Source organism: Bactrocera dorsalis, chromosome 4 (assembly GCF_023373825.1).
Source record: "Bactrocera dorsalis isolate Fly_Bdor chromosome 4, ASM2337382v1, whole genome shotgun sequence".
Taxonomy (NCBI): domain Eukaryota; kingdom Metazoa; phylum Arthropoda; class Insecta; order Diptera; family Tephritidae; genus Bactrocera; species Bactrocera dorsalis.
The window spans coordinates 56973367-56990391 of record NC_064306.1 but is presented as its reverse complement, the minus strand read 5'-3'; the positions used below and the strand labels follow the sequence as shown (position 1 = coordinate 56990391).

General features: G+C 39.7%; 3 protein-coding genes across 5 annotated transcripts in view; 2 read left to right on the top strand and 1 right to left on the bottom strand.

Moving 5' to 3' along the window:
• The window catches only part of LOC105224336 (D-2-hydroxyglutarate dehydrogenase, mitochondrial), a 41979-nt gene extending 36623 nt beyond the window's left edge, over positions 1 to 5356 (top strand). For all 3 annotated transcript variants that reach the window (XM_049454495.1, XM_049454493.1, XM_049454494.1), the window contains exons 3-8: positions 2456 to 2597; positions 2669 to 3060; positions 3117 to 3285; positions 4339 to 4468; positions 4549 to 4871; positions 4930 to 5356. In XM_049454495.1, coding sequence (XP_049310452.1) covers positions 2456 to 2597; positions 2669 to 3060; positions 3117 to 3285; positions 4339 to 4468; positions 4549 to 4871; positions 4930 to 5180 — 1407 coding nt within the window. In that variant the 3' untranslated portion in view covers positions 5181 to 5356. The remainder of the gene's footprint in view (positions 1 to 2455; positions 2598 to 2668; positions 3061 to 3116; positions 3286 to 4338; positions 4469 to 4548; positions 4872 to 4929) is intronic.
• Positions 5357 to 9909: 4553 nt separating this feature from the next.
• On the top strand, positions 9910 to 15130 carry LOC105224335 (6-phosphogluconate dehydrogenase, decarboxylating). Its single transcript, XM_049454122.1, has 5 exons — positions 9910 to 10422; positions 11022 to 11130; positions 11202 to 11316; positions 13650 to 14520; positions 14588 to 15130. Exons 1-5 carry the CDS (start codon positions 10415 to 10417, stop codon positions 14928 to 14930), a joined length of 1446 nt encoding a protein of 481 aa, XP_049310079.1. The 5' UTR covers positions 9910 to 10414; the 3' UTR covers positions 14931 to 15130.
• On the bottom strand, positions 15116 to 16874 carry LOC115066006 (protein bcn92). Its single transcript, XM_049454123.1, has 3 exons — positions 16655 to 16874; positions 16455 to 16575; positions 15116 to 15392 (listed from the first exon to the last, which is right to left on the bottom strand). The coding sequence occupies exons 1-3, from the start codon at positions 16732 to 16734 to the stop codon at positions 15315 to 15317; spliced, it is 279 nt and encodes a 92-aa protein (XP_049310080.1). The 5' UTR covers positions 16735 to 16874; the 3' UTR covers positions 15116 to 15314.
• Between the last annotated feature and the right edge of the window lie 151 nt (positions 16875 to 17025).

The window sequence follows — 17025 nt, the reverse complement described above, 5'->3', positions numbered from 1 at the left end:
TACACTATTTTTTTATATTTTTACAATTGGCCATCTAGAGCGTGATGCTTCTTTCGATTCTTCCGTATCTTGATTCTTTGTCTCGTAACCCGATCGTACTTATATCTAAATCACTACATAGATATACAAGTATATTCTTAAAGCTAGCTATTGAAAAACGTTTCATTGGGAGCGTTTTTTACGTGGCAGGTTCCAAACGCAGCGCACAACCCTTAGGAGAGATGGCCTTCTCACTTTACCCCGCCTTCAAACGGTTGTTCTTTGGCTACCCAGAGGATACTTGGGTATCCTGAGTTTGGGACATATTCATACTTTTTGGCTTTCACTCCCCCGAAAATCATTATTATTTTAAATTAGAGTTGGCAAAATCAGGCGTGCGCAATACCACAATTATCACAAATGAGTTGTTGGAAGAAATCTTTACTTGAGACATCTTTAACTTAAGTCGGTGTCGCCGCAAATCAGATTATGAAATTCAGAACCAAATCGATTGCATTATGAAAGTTGAAAAACAGTAACTGTACGTTGGGATTTACGGGGAATTTATTTTGAAATGCAGACAGAAATACTACCTCAAAATTTTCATGAAAATATGTTGAAAGATGGAGCTGAGCTGCGAAGACTGTCTCAAATTTCCATAAAAATATATTAAAAGATGAAGCTGAGAGCCGTCAGATCGGAAGACTGTCTTCAAATGTCCATAAAAATATGTTGAGAGATGGAGCTGAGGGCTGTCAGATCGAAAGACTTTCTCAAAATGTCCAAAAAAATATGTTGAAAGATGGAGCTAAGAGCTGTCAGATCGGAAGACTGTCTCAAATTTCCATAAAAGAATATTAAAAGATGGAGCTGAGAGCTGTCAGATCGGAAGACTGTCTTCAAATGTCCATAAAAATATGTTGAGAGATGGAGCTGAGGGCTGTCAGATCGAAAGACTTTCTCAAAATGTCCAAAAAAATATGTTGAAAGATGGAGCTAAGAGCTGTCAGATCGGAAGACTGTCTCAAATTTCAATAAAAGAATATTAAAAGATGGAGCTGAGAGCTGTCAGATCGGAAGACTGTCTTCAAATGTCCATAAAAATATGTTGAGAGATGGAGCTGAGAGCCGTCAGATCGGAAGACTGTCTTCAAATGTCCATAAAAATATGTTGAAAGATGGAGCTGAGGACTGTCAGATCGGAAGACTTTCTCAAAATGTCCAAAAAAAGATGTTGAAAGATGGAGCTAAAAGCTGGAAGACTGTCTCAAAATGTCCATAAAAATATGTTGAGAGATGGAGCTGAGAGCCGTCAGATCGGAAGACTGTCTTCAAATGTCCATAAAAATATGTTGAGAGATGGAGCTGAGGACTGTCAGATCGGAAGACTTTCTCAAAATGTCCAAAAAAATATGTTGAAAGATGGAGCTAAGAGCTGTCAGATCGGAAGACTGTCTCAAATTTCCATAAAAGAATATTAAAAGATGGAGCTGAGAGCTGTCAGATCGGAAGACTGTCTTCAAATGTCCATAAAAATATGTTGAGAGATGGAGCTGAGAGCCGTCAGATCGGAAGACTGTCTTCAAATGTCCATAAAAATATGTTGAAAGATGGAGCTGAGGACTGTCAGATCGGAAGACTTTCTCAAAATGTCCAAAAAAAGATGTTGAAAGATGGAGCTAAAAGCTGGAAGACTGTCTCAAAATGTCCATAAAAATATGTTGAAAGATGAAGCTGAGAGCTGACAGACAGGAAGTCTGTATGTTGAAAGGTGGAGGTGGAGTAAAATATCCAGAGGACGAAATTATTTCGAGCTCGCAGTCGAACAAGACTGAATTGGCTTTTTCTAATCCAAATATGAGTTTGTGTAAGCGATAGACTATGGCATAGAAGAAAGACTTTTAGGCTTTCTCGGCATTTCTTTGTTCGTGACCGAACGTAGGAGAGTTGCTAAGAATGATAGCTTTCGAAGAATACGACACCAATGGTTGTCAAATGAACGATAAGAAGAATTATCAGAGAATCGGGTTGCTTATGGCGTTGCTCACGTTGTGTTCGGCTGGTAATAATAATAACAAGAATGACCATGGAATTCGACATATTATATATGAAGATTACTATAACTGGCGTTGAATTTAAAATTGTCCACCTCTTCTTCTTTCTGTTAAGTCATCATTTGTTAAGCGGGCCAGCTCCGCCTTTTAAAACTTTATTTTTCATTGCTGTTTTTGTTGTTGCTACTTTTATGCTTCTATTCGGACACCCCTTTTCTTGGGGTGCATGCAACCGACACCATGCCACACACACACACTAACACAAGTGAACAGGCGCGCATTTACACAAAAGCAAAGACAAAGCCGCAGGAAAACTCATTAGGGGTGGTTTTCAGCCTTTTCCTTTGGCTAAATTTTCTCCTGTTTTTGTGTGTGTTTTAAAAAATAATTATGTGTGTTTGTGTTTTCCTTTTCCGTTGCAGGTGCGTCACAATGTTAAACGCGGCAATTACGCCACCTTAGAAGGCAAGGATATAGCCTTCTTTGAGTCCATCGTGGGGAAAAATCATCTCGTGCAAGACGATTTGCAGGGCTACAATGTAGATTTTATGCGCAGTGTACGCGGTACGTTGTCACACCACCCCTCAGCTCGAAGGGAATAATTTGTAAGAACCCTTTTTTATTCGTTTCTTCAGGTAGCAGCCAACTGGTGTTGCGACCCAGCTCCACACAGGAAGTATCCGCCATATTGAAATACTGTAACGAACGGAAATTGGCCGTTTGCCCACAAGGTGGCAACACCGGCTTAGTTGGCGGTTCAGTGCCGGTTTGTGATGAAATCGTCTTGTCGTTGGCGCGCCTCGACAAGATTCTACATATCGATGAGATCACTGGCATAGCGGCTTGCGAAGCTGGCTGTATTTTGGAGAATTTGGATTTGAAAGCGCGCGAATTGGGTTTGGTGGTGCCACTCGATTTGGGCGCCAAGTCCAGTTGTCACATTGGCGGCAATGTGTCGACAAATGCCGGCGGTTTGCGTGTGCTGCGCTATGGTAATCTGCACGGCAGCGTACTGGGTGTGGAAGCGGTAGGTATTCCGATTTTTGGCAAGTGAAGTTGTTTTCTATAATTTTTCGTTTGCAGGTTCTTGCCAACGGTGATGTGCTCGATCTCATGTCCGACTTCAAAAAGGATAACACCGGTTATCATCTGAAGCATCTCTTTATTGGCTCGGAGGGTACACTCGGTGTGGTGACCAAGGTTTCCATGTTGTGTGCGCCGCAGTCACAAGCGCAGCATGTCGCCTTTTTGGGTAAGGAATTTTCAGGCCAGAGTAGACCATAAGAGCTGTATGGCATTCGCTTGCTCCCGTCAAGATTCCTCTCACCGCAATGGCGGATTTTCCAAATGAACACTATCCTATAGGTGTTCATGTGGCGAGGTTAAAAACAGACCGGACTGTCAAAGTTATATGGTAGAGGGCGAGGTGAAGGCATATTGACACTTTCTTTTCCACTGTCTAGTTTTCGATGGGTTAGGCGCGGTTATACGGATTGGCTATCACGACGTCCATGATCTACAGGTCCATTGTAATGACAGACAGAGCCCAAGTTTACGTCGTGCAGGACGTTAGCCCCTTTTGAGAAGTTTAATAGAGACTTGATGTCTAATACTGGTACTTCATCCAGTTCCTTGAACTATGAAGCTTTTATCTATCTAAGCAGAGTTCTAGATAAGACCGGACAGAAGCAGAGGAGGTATTCTAGCGTCTCTCCTACTTACCAGCGCTTTCTACATGTGTCATCGTTAACTTTGACTAGACCAAAAAACGTCCTGCAGCTTTTTCAAGACCGTGTGAGTAGAAAGCATGCGTGTTTTACCTCCGCTCCCTTGCATATGATCTTGGCAATCCTGCATGCCCCTAATGCATTCCATTTCATCCCGATCTATCAGTCAGCTATTTCGGAGATTTCTGTATTTCCAGAACTTCTTCGGTAGCCAAGCGTATGGCTCTTTTGGCAAACTCATCAGCTTCGGGAGACTGAGGTCGAAAAATTTCGGTAGCCACATCTTCGGTGAACCAGGTAAATTGATCGGAATTGTAATTGTTTTAGAAGTTGACCCAAAACTAGGACGGACTGATATATTATGCCGTCCAAATGGGGTTCTCATGTCTCTCGTCTCCAATCAGCCAGCTTCCCTAAGTAACCTCTTAAAATTGACAGTCTTGAAAAGTTCCTCATCTAGAAAATATATCTCAAACAACCGTAAAATTTTTGCTGTTTTTAAACGGTAATTTATCTGTCTCTGTAAGCCTTTTACACTTGCAACTTTAACTCTTCTCTTTATAACCTAACATCTGCAGGTCTATCCTCCTTCGATGACGTGCTGAAAACTTTCCGCGATTCTCGTCAGTTCTTGGGTGAAATTCTATCGTCCTGCGAATTGATTGATGCCAATTCCTTGGATGCCAGCGTTAATCACTTTAAACTCAAGTAAGCGTCACATTTTCGTCGAATGAACTTTTAAAAAGCGCAATATTTGACATTTCCTCCACTTTATCTCTAACCTCCAGCTCACCAATCGAAGGCTATCCCTTCTACATGCTGATTGAGACGTCCGGCAGCAATGCTGAGCATGATATGGAGAAATTCAATCGTTTCCTCGAAAATGGCATGGAGAAAGGGCAAATCATTGACGGCACCATCACCGGCGAAGTGGGTAAAATGCAAGAGATCTGGAAGTTGCGTGAACTGGTGCCCGTTGCGCTTATCGAGGATGGCTTCTGCTTCAAATATGACATCTCCTTGCCGCTGCGTGAATTTTACCACATTGTCGAGGTGATGCAGGAACGTGTGGGAAATTTGGCGACACGTGTTTGTGGTTATGGACACTTGGGTGAGTTTTGCTTAGTTTCGAAGTTATCTGCATGGTTTTCAGCTGTCAATGCTTACAGGTGATTCGAATTTACATTTGAATATCTGCTGCCAAGAGTTCACACAAGAAATCTACAAGTGCATTGAACCCTTCGTCTACGAGTATACATCCCAAGTGAAGGGCAGCATTAGCGCGGAACACGGTATCGGCTTTCTGAAGAAGAACTATTTGAAGTACAGTAAAAGTCCAGCGGCAATTTCGAAGATGCGCGAACTGAAGCAACTTTTGGATCCCAATAGCATCTTGAACCCTTACAAAGTGCTGAACTGAATTGTGGTTTTGCAAACGAAGCTGTTGACCTCGAAACTCTTATATTTAAACCACTAAATATGAATACAGTGTGATAAATATTAAATTGATGTTAACGAATATACTTTAGTTTAGTTTCAAACTAAAAAATTTGGTTAAAAAAAATAAAATAAAGTTCTTTCAAAGAGTGTATAAAAGTATTTACTAAGGGGCATCATTGCAGCTATTTTGAGTAAGCAATTTACTTGTTTTAGTCAAATCTTCATCGAGATATGACGGAGTTAAGTTAGTTTGCCAGGTTGAAAAGTTCGTATCATTTTAAATAAAATAGGAGAATATGGTCGGATGAAAGTATACCCGACGAGATCGGGAGAGACCGCGCAATCATGCGCCGAGTCTTGAAAAAGACCCGTGAAAAGACGATTGATACACACCACCTTTTCGTCGATATCAAAACCGCTTTTGACAGCACAAACAGAAGCTGCCTTTATGCCGCAATGTCTGAATTTGGTATCCCTCCAAAATAAGTACGGCTGTGTACACTGACGATGAGCAAAACCAAAAGCTCCGTCAGGAACGGGAAGGACCTCTCCGAGCCGTTCGATACCCTTGTTGGTTTTTGACAAGGAGACTTCCTATCACGTGACTGTTCAATCTACTGCTAGCGACAATAATCCGAGCTGCAGAACTTAATAGAGAAGGTACAATCTTTTACAAGAGTGTACAACTGCTATCGGCGTATGCCGATGATATCGATATCATTGGACCGCGTTATTAGTTCTGCTTTATCCAGAAATGATAAGAAAGCGAAGCAAATGGGTCTGGTAGTGAACGAGGGCAAAGAGGATATGTCTCCTGTCATCAAACAACCGGTCGCGCGACTTGGCTCTCACGTCACTGTTGACAGTCATAACTTCGAAATCGTAGATAATTTCGTCTGTCTTGGAGCCAGCGTAAACACCACCAACAATGTCAGCCTGGAAATCCAACGCAGGATTACTCTTGCCAACAGGTGCTACTTCGGGCTGAGTAGGCAATTGAGAAGCAAAGTCCTCTCTCGACTAGCAAAGACCAAATTTACAAATCACTCATCAACCCCGAAAGGTTTTGCGGTTATTTGAGCATTGGCAACGGTGAATACCGCAACCGATGGAACGATGAGCTGTACGATATATACGACGACATTGACATACATATTTTAGCGAATGGAGAGACAGCGGCTACGCTGAGCTTCGAACAAAGAGCCAACATAAATTTTTTTTTTTAATTGGTAAAACTTTTGACTTTATGGCGATGATTGCCTATCCCGTAGCAGAGTGTACGAGAGGTTTCAACGTTTTCATATCCGTGATCACCGGAAATTCCATCGAAATTGTGCGTGAATTCATCAAAAATCAGCCGAAATCATCATTGAAATTTATGGAAATGGAATTGTACATCTCCAAAACATCGTTTTATCGCATTTTGACCGAACATTTGGGCTTACGAAAGGTGTGTGCACGGCTTGTTCCGCATAAATTGACTGACGACTAAAAATTGCTCAGAATCCAATCATCGATCGACGCTTGTGACCGATTATTTGTCCAAAAATCACATTTTAACCATTAACCACTTCCCGTCCTCACCTAATATGGCACCGTACGACTTCTTTCTTTCCAGAAAAATGCATTTGCCCATGAAAAGAAAGCCGTAGACGTAGAGGCCATTCAAAAGGCTTGCACCGAGCTAAAACACTCGTTTGACAGGCTTTTGGACCGTGCAAAAAGCTGTATTGAAGCAGAAGGAGACTACTTTAAATAAAATAAACTGATTTTGCCGAAAAGCATTTGTTCTGTTTTTTTTTTAAGTCCTGTTTATACTATGGTAAGCACCTTGTAAGAACTTCTTAAAAACTTAATACCAACCGCATGTCTGATCGTTTTTGCCAGTTCTTCGCGTGGTTTGAACCAATTCATCTTTCCTCTTCGCGACTGAATTCGCAGAAATTTCCTAAGAAAACAAAAAATTCTATGAAAGAAAATGGATATATCGACCAAGTTAATGTCAAGACTTATTCGTGATGAACTCCATATAAAGGCTTATCATCGGTCAACTAGCCAACGTCTGACAACGCGTTTGAGCTAAATTAGGCTCAACAGATGTAAGCAGCTGCTTCAGCGGCATGTGGTCAGCAGCCATTAAAGTAATCTTCTTACAGCTGAAAATGTTCACCGTTAAAGAAGTTTTTAATAAGCAAAACAACAAAGTCTACGCAAAAACTTCCAAAGATGCAAAAGGTGTTATTTCAAGGGACCCACGTGATAACCATTCGGCTGCAGTAATGGTTTGGTGAAGATTTTCATATTTCTATGAAAATTATTAGAGTATCAGCAGGATGTTCTAGTAGGGGTGGCAAAGCAGTCAAGCAATATTCCCTTCAAAGGAGAGCGTTGGATCCTTCAGCAAGATTACGCTCCTGCACATAAGGCAGAATACACCTAGCAGGGGCATAAAAGCAATATTCTTGGTTTCATAGCTGCAGATGTTTGGCCGTCAGAAAGTCCAGATTTGAAACCATTGGTGTACAATTTGTGGACAGAGTTAGAGAACATGACCTTTCGAATAACCCACAGACATTTGAATTCGGATTTTTTTTTCGATTAGCGTTGTAACTAATAAACAAACTGAACATGGTGCTATTTTTCAATGGCCGGATCATTTGAGAGCTTGTATGAAAGTAAATATCACCATTTCGAATACAATTTTGTACATCTTTATTTAATATATGGATTATTAATAAAAAAAATAAGAAAAAATGTATTATAGTTTCAGTTTTATAACGTACTTGTAACAGAACTTATGGCAAGACTGTGTACGAGTACTTGCCCAATTTCAATTGTATTGGAACCTGTAACCCATTTTAAGGTTTGAGAATTGGAAAAGCAAGTGCATAATTTTTAGCACGAATGCTGATGTGTTTATCAATCATAGACCAAAGTGAAACATTTAATTCCAAACGATTCCAAAAACAAGTATTGTACTGTCACGAGAGCACTCAGAGAGCGGTATTATAAATATTACGATTTAATCGACCAGTGCTTGACCCTAGATACATCTACAAATTCCGATCGAACCAAACATCTATTTGATGAGCCATTTTCATTAAAATCTTGATGAAACCTTTAATTACTTCTTTTTGTTCATTAACTTCAAGAATTAAAGAAAAAATCTATAGCACAAAGCAGATGATAATTAGTCAAATAAGCGGACCGTGCCTTTGAAGGTGTATAGACATAGCAATAGATTTATGAGATTTAGCCTTTTGAGTGAGACATGATTTGCGGAAAAAATTGGAAATGAAGAGAAGAAGAAAACGACGAAAATAAATAAAAATCATTTGAGTATAAACTGGGCTCTATGTCAGGCGAAGTAGGCATTCGTTAGTAATTTCATACAGACCATAAGTGTGACGAAGATGATAAACTCAATAAATAGATTGCATTTTGAGATTGCTTAGATTGTGTTTGGATTTGTGATTGAGATAGCCCTTACTTTATAGCTATCAAAGGAACGTGCTAGACTTGTCGTTCATGAACATTTGGGTATGCGAAAGCTTTGGGCTAAGTGGGTGGAGGACGAGCTCATAATCGAAACATTCACCGTGTCACAAAACAAATGGCGTAGCTACAACTTTGGGCGCCCGGGCCAATGATGTTGTGCCGGCCCCCTATATCTACCTACCTACAAGTTTCATGAGGTGGTTCGAAGAAAAGTGAATTTTTACAAAATATCTTCGATATTAAGTATATAAAATTTAGGAACTAGAAGCCACCCAAATTCTGAAGTTCCAAAATTCTCACAATACGGTTTTTGAGGAAAATTTACAAGACATCTTATTAAAAGCTATAGAAAAAAACCCATATTCGCCCTATATCTTGTACACTTTTGCCACAAATTGGAGTTTTTAAATACCATTTTTTTAAATTTGGAGAAATAAAATTATTTGTTACATTCAAAGCATAGGGTAACTGTGAGAGTGGCACATGGCGACGACAGAGTAAAAATAAAGATTTGTTGAAGTATTTTTCTGAATATTAAAAAACAGCGAAGATCGTTTTGCCGCCCTCAAGACGTTGCGCCCGGGGCGACGGCCCCCTTTGCCCCCCTAGCTACGCCACTGCACAAAACAATAAAATCAGCAGAAAATTTACATGATTCTCGAAATTTTCTTCATTCATTATATGCTCTGGGCAAAATCCCCAGCAGATTTTTCTTGTGCTTAGATCTTAATGGGAAACTCTCTTTCGAAAATCAGTCAAAATATCCACATTTACTGTGTTTACAGAATATTATATTTTTTCTGTCCAAAAATCAGCTGTTTTAGCAAAGTACAACAGAATTTATTAGCAAAAATTGTTTGAAATTGGAATAACCTCAATTCCTCTCTCATTTGTGGGCTTACTTATCACATTTTTTAGAGCAGTTTTCTCAATGTTTTCTTTGTAGACAATTGTCAGTTAAAATCTGCCTGACTTTACGGAAAGAAGGAGCCTTAGTTGATTAACCAAAAATTAACTGAAAGACGATTGCTAACCAGACATTGAAAAAACGGCACTTTGTATGCTAGAAAGTTTTTTTCGTTCAAACATACTAACTTCTAAATAGTACAAGAATGAAGTAAATGTCTCTCAAGTGACCTCTAACCCAAATGAAGATAAATGACTTGCACTAGTTCGTCAGTGCATAGATTTTAAAATTTTGTTTGTAAGCTACTTGAAAGCTCCACACGAACTAATCAACTGTGATTCGTGCGCATGAATAATACATATACATACATAAATTTCAATTTTAAATTTGTAAACTAAAACTAAAAATTCAAAAAAAAACACTTTCAATGCTTTTTGGGGCCAAAAAAAAGCACCGCCAAACGTCAAAGCTCAAACCCAAAAACTAAAGCTCCCCATTATCGGTGTCACCTTTTGGTTTCCTCCTTCCATGCGCATGCTGATGAGTACACTACTTTTGCCGGCTGCCATGCTCGTATGACTTTTCAACCGATTTCAATGTTCAGTAGTCGCGCGATTGCCAACAAGTAAAGTACGCCAGCCGGACGCGAAAGTGAGCGGTGGAGCCAAAAAAAAGCGAATAGCTAGTGAGTGAATAAACGCTGCGGAAAAAAACGGTGTTGTGATCAATAAACGGTGTGGAAAGGGCCAAGTGTGCAATAATCGTATATTTTAGAAGCAATAAGTTGGAGCAACAATAATAAAAACAACATGTCAGCGTAAGTATATGAGTAGGAGCAGAAGCAAGCTATCGCACGTTTTAAGTGTAAAACACACATTTTTATTTTATATTTGAATGTGTGTATGTATGTACATATGTATGTTCGCAATTATCACAGCGCACAGCGGCTCACGCCATAACTATGGGTTAGCGGTCGGGCTGGCTATTGATGGGTTTAATACTTATACTATAGAAAAGGGAAAATCTGTGCAAAAATGATATAGATATAGGTACATGCATATATATTTGTATGTATGTACATATGTATACAGAATTCGTTAATAGCCAGTGCAACCGCTATATTCTACATACTTATATGTATATAGATAGAAATGTGTATATAATTACAACAAATATTTGCAGATATGTCATATTTACTTTCTTTAGAGCCGTTTGCTCAATTTCTGCTGAGCAGCCAACTATCAGTTAAGTACCGGTTAACTTAACCACTTTATACCGGTAAATAACCCATTTTATAACCAGAACTTAACTGATAGTTGTCTATTAACCAGTTATTGAGAAAACGTCCCTTAATGCAAATGTTGTTGTCGTTTTATCGCTCCTTTCTGACCACCTTAACCGTTGTTGTTTTTGCAGTAAAGCAGATATTGCCTTGATCGGTTTGGCCGTTATGGGTCAGAATCTCATCTTGAACATGAATGATAATGGCTTCGTCGTCTGCGCCTACAATCGCACCGTCGAGAAGGTGAGTGAGAGTTACACATACCGATAAAGCCGCAATAACTTGACTTTGCTTTCACATTTACGGCGCGTTAGGTCAACCAATTTCTGCAGAACGAGGCCAAGGGCACAAAAGTGATCGGCGCCACTTCGTTGCAGGATATGGTGAACAAATTGAAGTTGCCACGTAAAGTTATGCTTTTGGTCAAGGGTAAGTTGGAGCGTAATACAAGTAACATGGCAATGTCACTGTCAATGTCGTACAGATAAATAAACACACATACGCACATATACATACATAAAAACACTGACTCACATACACACATATTATAAAGAACACATACGAAGCACAAGCGAGTACTTTACGAACCGGTAAAGACTTCAAAGTTTGAAGCACGTACAAATACACACACACACCCATACATATACACTCACATATGCCTGCATACAAGCTGGAACAACAACTATTTGCACTGTTACTGCGCTAAATTGTTATTGCAAAATAATTACCTTGATCGGCAAATGCAACGTCATTATTACGTCACGTGTAGAGAGCATGGCGTGCGGCGGCGGCACGGCCAAGTGAATGTGAGGTGATTTGCAAACACACATTCACGCACACACATGTGTAAATATGTTCCAAAAACACGCCAGCACTGACAGCTGTTCGCTCCATAGCGTTTAATGAGCCAAAGCCGCTTTTGGGGGGCAAAAAAGTCACGCTCAGCTGTTGACTGCAAAGTGAGGCAAATTAAAAGCGACTTTTACTTAATTGTGAAATTAAGTTAAAATATAATAATCAAATTTTCGAGTGTATTAAAAATATGTTTGGAGTGGGTCACTACTCATGGCTTTTATGCTTTCTTATCTCGCTAGTCACACGTAGCACGCGTGCGTTTTGGCTGTGCTGTTATCAATTTATAAAATTTGGTAGCCGAAAATCTATCATCTCAAGGTCAATTGCTTAACTGCAGCATTAATGAGTCATATTCAAGCGGTTATAGGTTCTCGACACAAATAATAATCGGACCAGAAACAGAGATAGCTGCGCTGGTGCAGGTGAAGGTCATCAAGATCTCAAATAGTTTGGGTATAACTGTGAGCTCTGCTGCCTAAATCTGGGCGCTTACGAGTTAGATGCTTGGATCTGCTTTGCCGCTTAGCAGACTTAATTGCTGTATAATCGCAACAGAAACGGCTAAAGATTGTCAGCTAGCACTATCGTCTAAAGTTGTTTGTAGAAGACTTATGCAGTTGGAACACCAAAACCCACAGAGTTGGTGGAAATGAAAATTATAACTATTTTGTTGACAAGTTGATAACTCTGTTGACAAAAAACGATTTTAACCCATCTAAGGAATGGGATCCCTACCGAGTCTGTGTGGGAAAGACGCCAGCTTAATCTGATGTCTTTATTGACGTTCAGTTAAACGCCGCCTTGCGCCCATAGGCTCATACCTAGCCGATACAAAGCAGTAGTGACCGAGAAAGGGGACAGATCGGGAACAATTTCTTCGGAGCCCGGAGTTCTTATGGTCGCCGGCTGCATGACAACAATTTTTGCAGACTTTTTTCTCCAACTATATACCAGGGGGCCCGCATTCCATATCCACCCAAGCTCGGGTTTTCTCTATATGGCTTTACATAAGACAGCGTCGATATTGATATTTGTGTTAGATCAGCCCTTTCTAAGGTATAAATAACTTGTTAAACTTGCCAGTTTTGGACTCATTACTGCTTCTTAGTTCCTTCTGCGTTCTGCAGTGACATTTGGTTATTATGGAACGTGCTGTCATTAAAATATTTTGTGGAAGACAGTTGCTATTTATAGGATAGGAATTTTATGTAATTCCGATCTACTGTTTTGCGCATGACTTTTGCAGTTTTGCACCCAGGTAGCTCGTCCCATTGGGGTTTTCTGGCACCCAGTAGAAGTGAAGTTGTTTGCTTCTGACAACACTTTCCACTGCCCAAGACACTTCTGGCCGATATGTGATTCAAGGTTACTGCCTTGATTGCTGCCTTTGGAATTGCCAGCAGATGAATTAGAGGCCAGCTCCGCGGCTTCCACAATAGCAAAGACCTCAGCTTGAAATATACTGCAGTGGTTCAGCAAGGAGGTCTTTGCAGAGGTGGTTAAAAGCCAAAAGTAATTGAAGAGCTGATAGATAGATCGTTCGCACCGCAGTAGGGTCTATGTTACCCGAACCTGTTAACGAAACCGGATTTGATGAGAGCCAAGGTCTGCCAACTCGGCAGTGTTCTTCAAAATTATTAAAGTGGCTATTCCAATAGTCCTTGGCCGAATATTAATATATGTATGGCTTTACAATTACATGGATCCGTCAATTTTGGGGATGACATTGAGAATACCGCTTATATGGACTCGATAGTTTTGGTGAAGACATTATAAAAATCACTCCGCGACCTCTACAGCGTTTTCTGATTTACATATTTCGCTATTCATACACAAATTCGCGACCATCTTAAAATAAAACATTGACTTAAAATGTATTAAAATACTATTTTCCATTATTTTTACAGCCGGCAGCGCTGTAGATGACTTCATCAAACAATTGGTGCCACTACTATCGCCCGGCGATGTAATCATCGATGGTGGCAACTCCGAGTACCAAGATACCGCACGTCGTTGCGATGAATTACGCGCTAAGCAAATTTTGTATGTCGGTTCCGGAGTGAGCGGCGGTGAAGAGGGTGCACGTCATGGACCATCACTCATGCCCGGCGGTCATCCAGAAGCCTGGCCACTCATCCAACCCATTTTCCAGTCCATTTGCGCCAAAGCCGACAACGAACCTTGCTGTGAGTGGGTCGGCGAAGGCGGTGCTGGACACTTCGTCAAAATGGTACACAACGGTATTGAGTATGGTGATATGCAATTGATCTGTGAAGCATATCAAATCATGAAAGCGCTTGGTCTCTCTCAAACCGAGATGGCCACCGAGTTCGAGAAGTGGAATAGCGAAGAGTTGGATTCATTCCTTATCGAAATCACACGCGACATTTTGAACTATAAGGATGATAAAGGTTACCTGTTGGAGCGCATACGCGACACAGCTGGACAGAAAGGTACAGGCAAGTGGACAGCCATTGCTGCGCTGCAATATGGTGTACCTGTAACGCTAATCGGTGAAGCGGTATTCTCACGTTGTCTCTCCGCGCTGAAGGATGAACGTGTGGCGGCCAGCAAACAATTGAGCGGCCCCGGCATAACGGCTAAGGTGGACGACTTACCCAAGTTCTTGAATCACATCAAGCATGCGCTGTACTGCGCCAAAATCGTTTCATACGCACAAGGTTTCATGTTGATGCGTGAGGCTGCCAAGGACAATAACTGGAATTTGAATTATGGTGGCATTGCGCTGATGTGGCGCGGCGGTTGCATCATCCGCAGGTAAGTCTTATGAATGTACAGATATGTAAACAGAAATTCTTATTCTACAACACCACTTTATTTGCAGTGTGTTCTTGGGCAACATCAAGGAGGCCTACACACGCAATCCACAACTCTCGAACCTGCTGTTGGATGACTTCTTCAAGAAGGCGATTGAAGTTGGCCAAAACTCTTGGCGTCAAGTTGTCGCCAACGCCTTCCTGTGGGGCATTCCCGTACCAGCTCTCTCCACCGCACTCTCGTTCTACGACGGCTATCGCACCGAAAAATTACCTGCCAACTTGTTGCAAGCGCAACGCGATTACTTCGGCGCCCATACTTATGAACTCTTAGGTGCTGAGGGTAAATTTGTGCACACCAATTGGACCGGCACAGGTGGTAATGTCTCCGCCAGTACATACTTGGCGTAAGGCACATGCCACAAAATGCCACAACTTTAGTTTTCTAAAAAAGGCATTCCAATTTCTTAGAAAATAATTAGCAATTAATTTCATATCCTTATGTAATTACTTTAAACGCATACATACATACATGCATGCATGTATACGAATGGTGTAAATAAAAATATTACAAGTGGGTATTAAAAGAAAACAGATTCTTAACATTTAAAGCTCGTTTTTTATTTCAACTTTTTTTTCTTTTCTTTGAAATCTCAAATTTTAACCTCCTAACCTAAATGCAGTTACTGCGATATAAACAATGTAATTGTCAAAGTATTGCTAATTCTAATATGATGTAGCGAATATAACAAGTTGCAATAGTACTATTTAGGGCATTCCAAAACACTTCAGTATTTATTTTGAGCGGCGCAGTGCTTTTTTAGGCTGTTCAATGACAAGTTTTTCGGCTGAGTACAGGTGTCCAATGATAACCTGCAAGATAGAGATGGGTGATGATGATAAGCGATATGTTTATCAATAAGATATAACAAACTTTAGTAGATATGTAATATAATATTGACTTCTAGTAGTTTTCGGAATTTCATAATTTTCTAAGATAATTGCGGTTGATAAATATTGTAATGAGTATGTATGTACATACATAAGTATGTATGTAAAATATGCATAAATCTTATAGCTTGTATTTATATGTATGTATATACATATAGCTTTGGGTTTGATTCCTTTACATTCATTTACACGTACATAAGTTGTGCGTAGATAAAACAAAAACAACGCGAATATTATTAGTCAACACTTTTATGAATAATTCAAACATATTGCTTCAATATTATTTTATTACATCCACTGGCGTTGAAGATCTAGGTATATTATTTAATGACAAATATAATTTCATGGTTATTTCACACAACAATTAAAAATATTTTGCACGATTTTAATAAAAATGAGAATAATTACTCTTTTGGAAGCTAAAAAACACGGAAAACGTTTACTTTGTTCGCATTGAAGCCATATTACCGTTCACAAGTAAAAAAATATTCCAAACAAGCACTTAATTTTAATCGTTGAGTATGTATGTATCGGATATTATATTTCTGTCTGGATAATACTCCATATCAATTTTCGTGAATATAACTCGTTAAATAAAAACTTTTTCATGACAGCTATATGTTATAGTTATACGATATCGGCGTTTTCGTTGAGCAAAGAACGTGTTCAATTAATAGTGCTATTTCTAAAATTGAGAGACAGGCAAATGAATATGGCTAGATTGACTGATCTCGTCACGCCTCCGACTTTTCCTTCAGCGTATAAAAGTATTCCTCTTTGCCTACGATTAATCATTCGAACCTTTGTGCTTCACATTGTTTAACTTTTTGTTTCAAATAGTTAAACTTTTATTGACATTAAATAATAACTTTACCGCAACTCTCTGTAACTATCAGTAGCGTAACCTCAATTCTTTCTTACTTATTTATCACACAGCTTATCAAAATGCAAGCAATTACGAAAAATAAACATCAATTTACTAACCTGCCGCCGTATCAGCTCCAGATTTTGCTTAGCTTCAGCCAGCTTCTGATCGATAACCGCAAAATCATTAATACTTTTATTCTCACGGAATGTGTCGCGTATTTTTCGACCAGCATACATTCTAAAAAAAGGCAGTTTTTTATTATGAAAATGTTTTTATAACAGGCAACCAACCTATTGGTTAGGTCTGCTATGCTTACCTGAAATTATAGGCAGGGATTTTTTCAGCCTCACGCAAAAGTAGGCGATAAATCGTAATTACTTGCCGTCTTGTTGACATTTTTGCAACTTTCTGTCAAAGTAAATTCTTTTTTGCCGGTCAGAGGTACACCAATTTTGTGAAATTAAAATATAAATACACGAATTGGCGCAAACGCATTAAAACCCCATAAAAACTTAGCAGCTGATGACGAACAAATCAGGAATGGCGAAATGTCAGAAACATATGCGGATAAATACATGAAACAGCTGATTGGAATGGCAATCTATTACATTGAAACATGCAGGGTGCTATTACAATTGGTTTGTATTAGATTTGGAAACAGAAGGAATTTGTTATACATATGTAGTT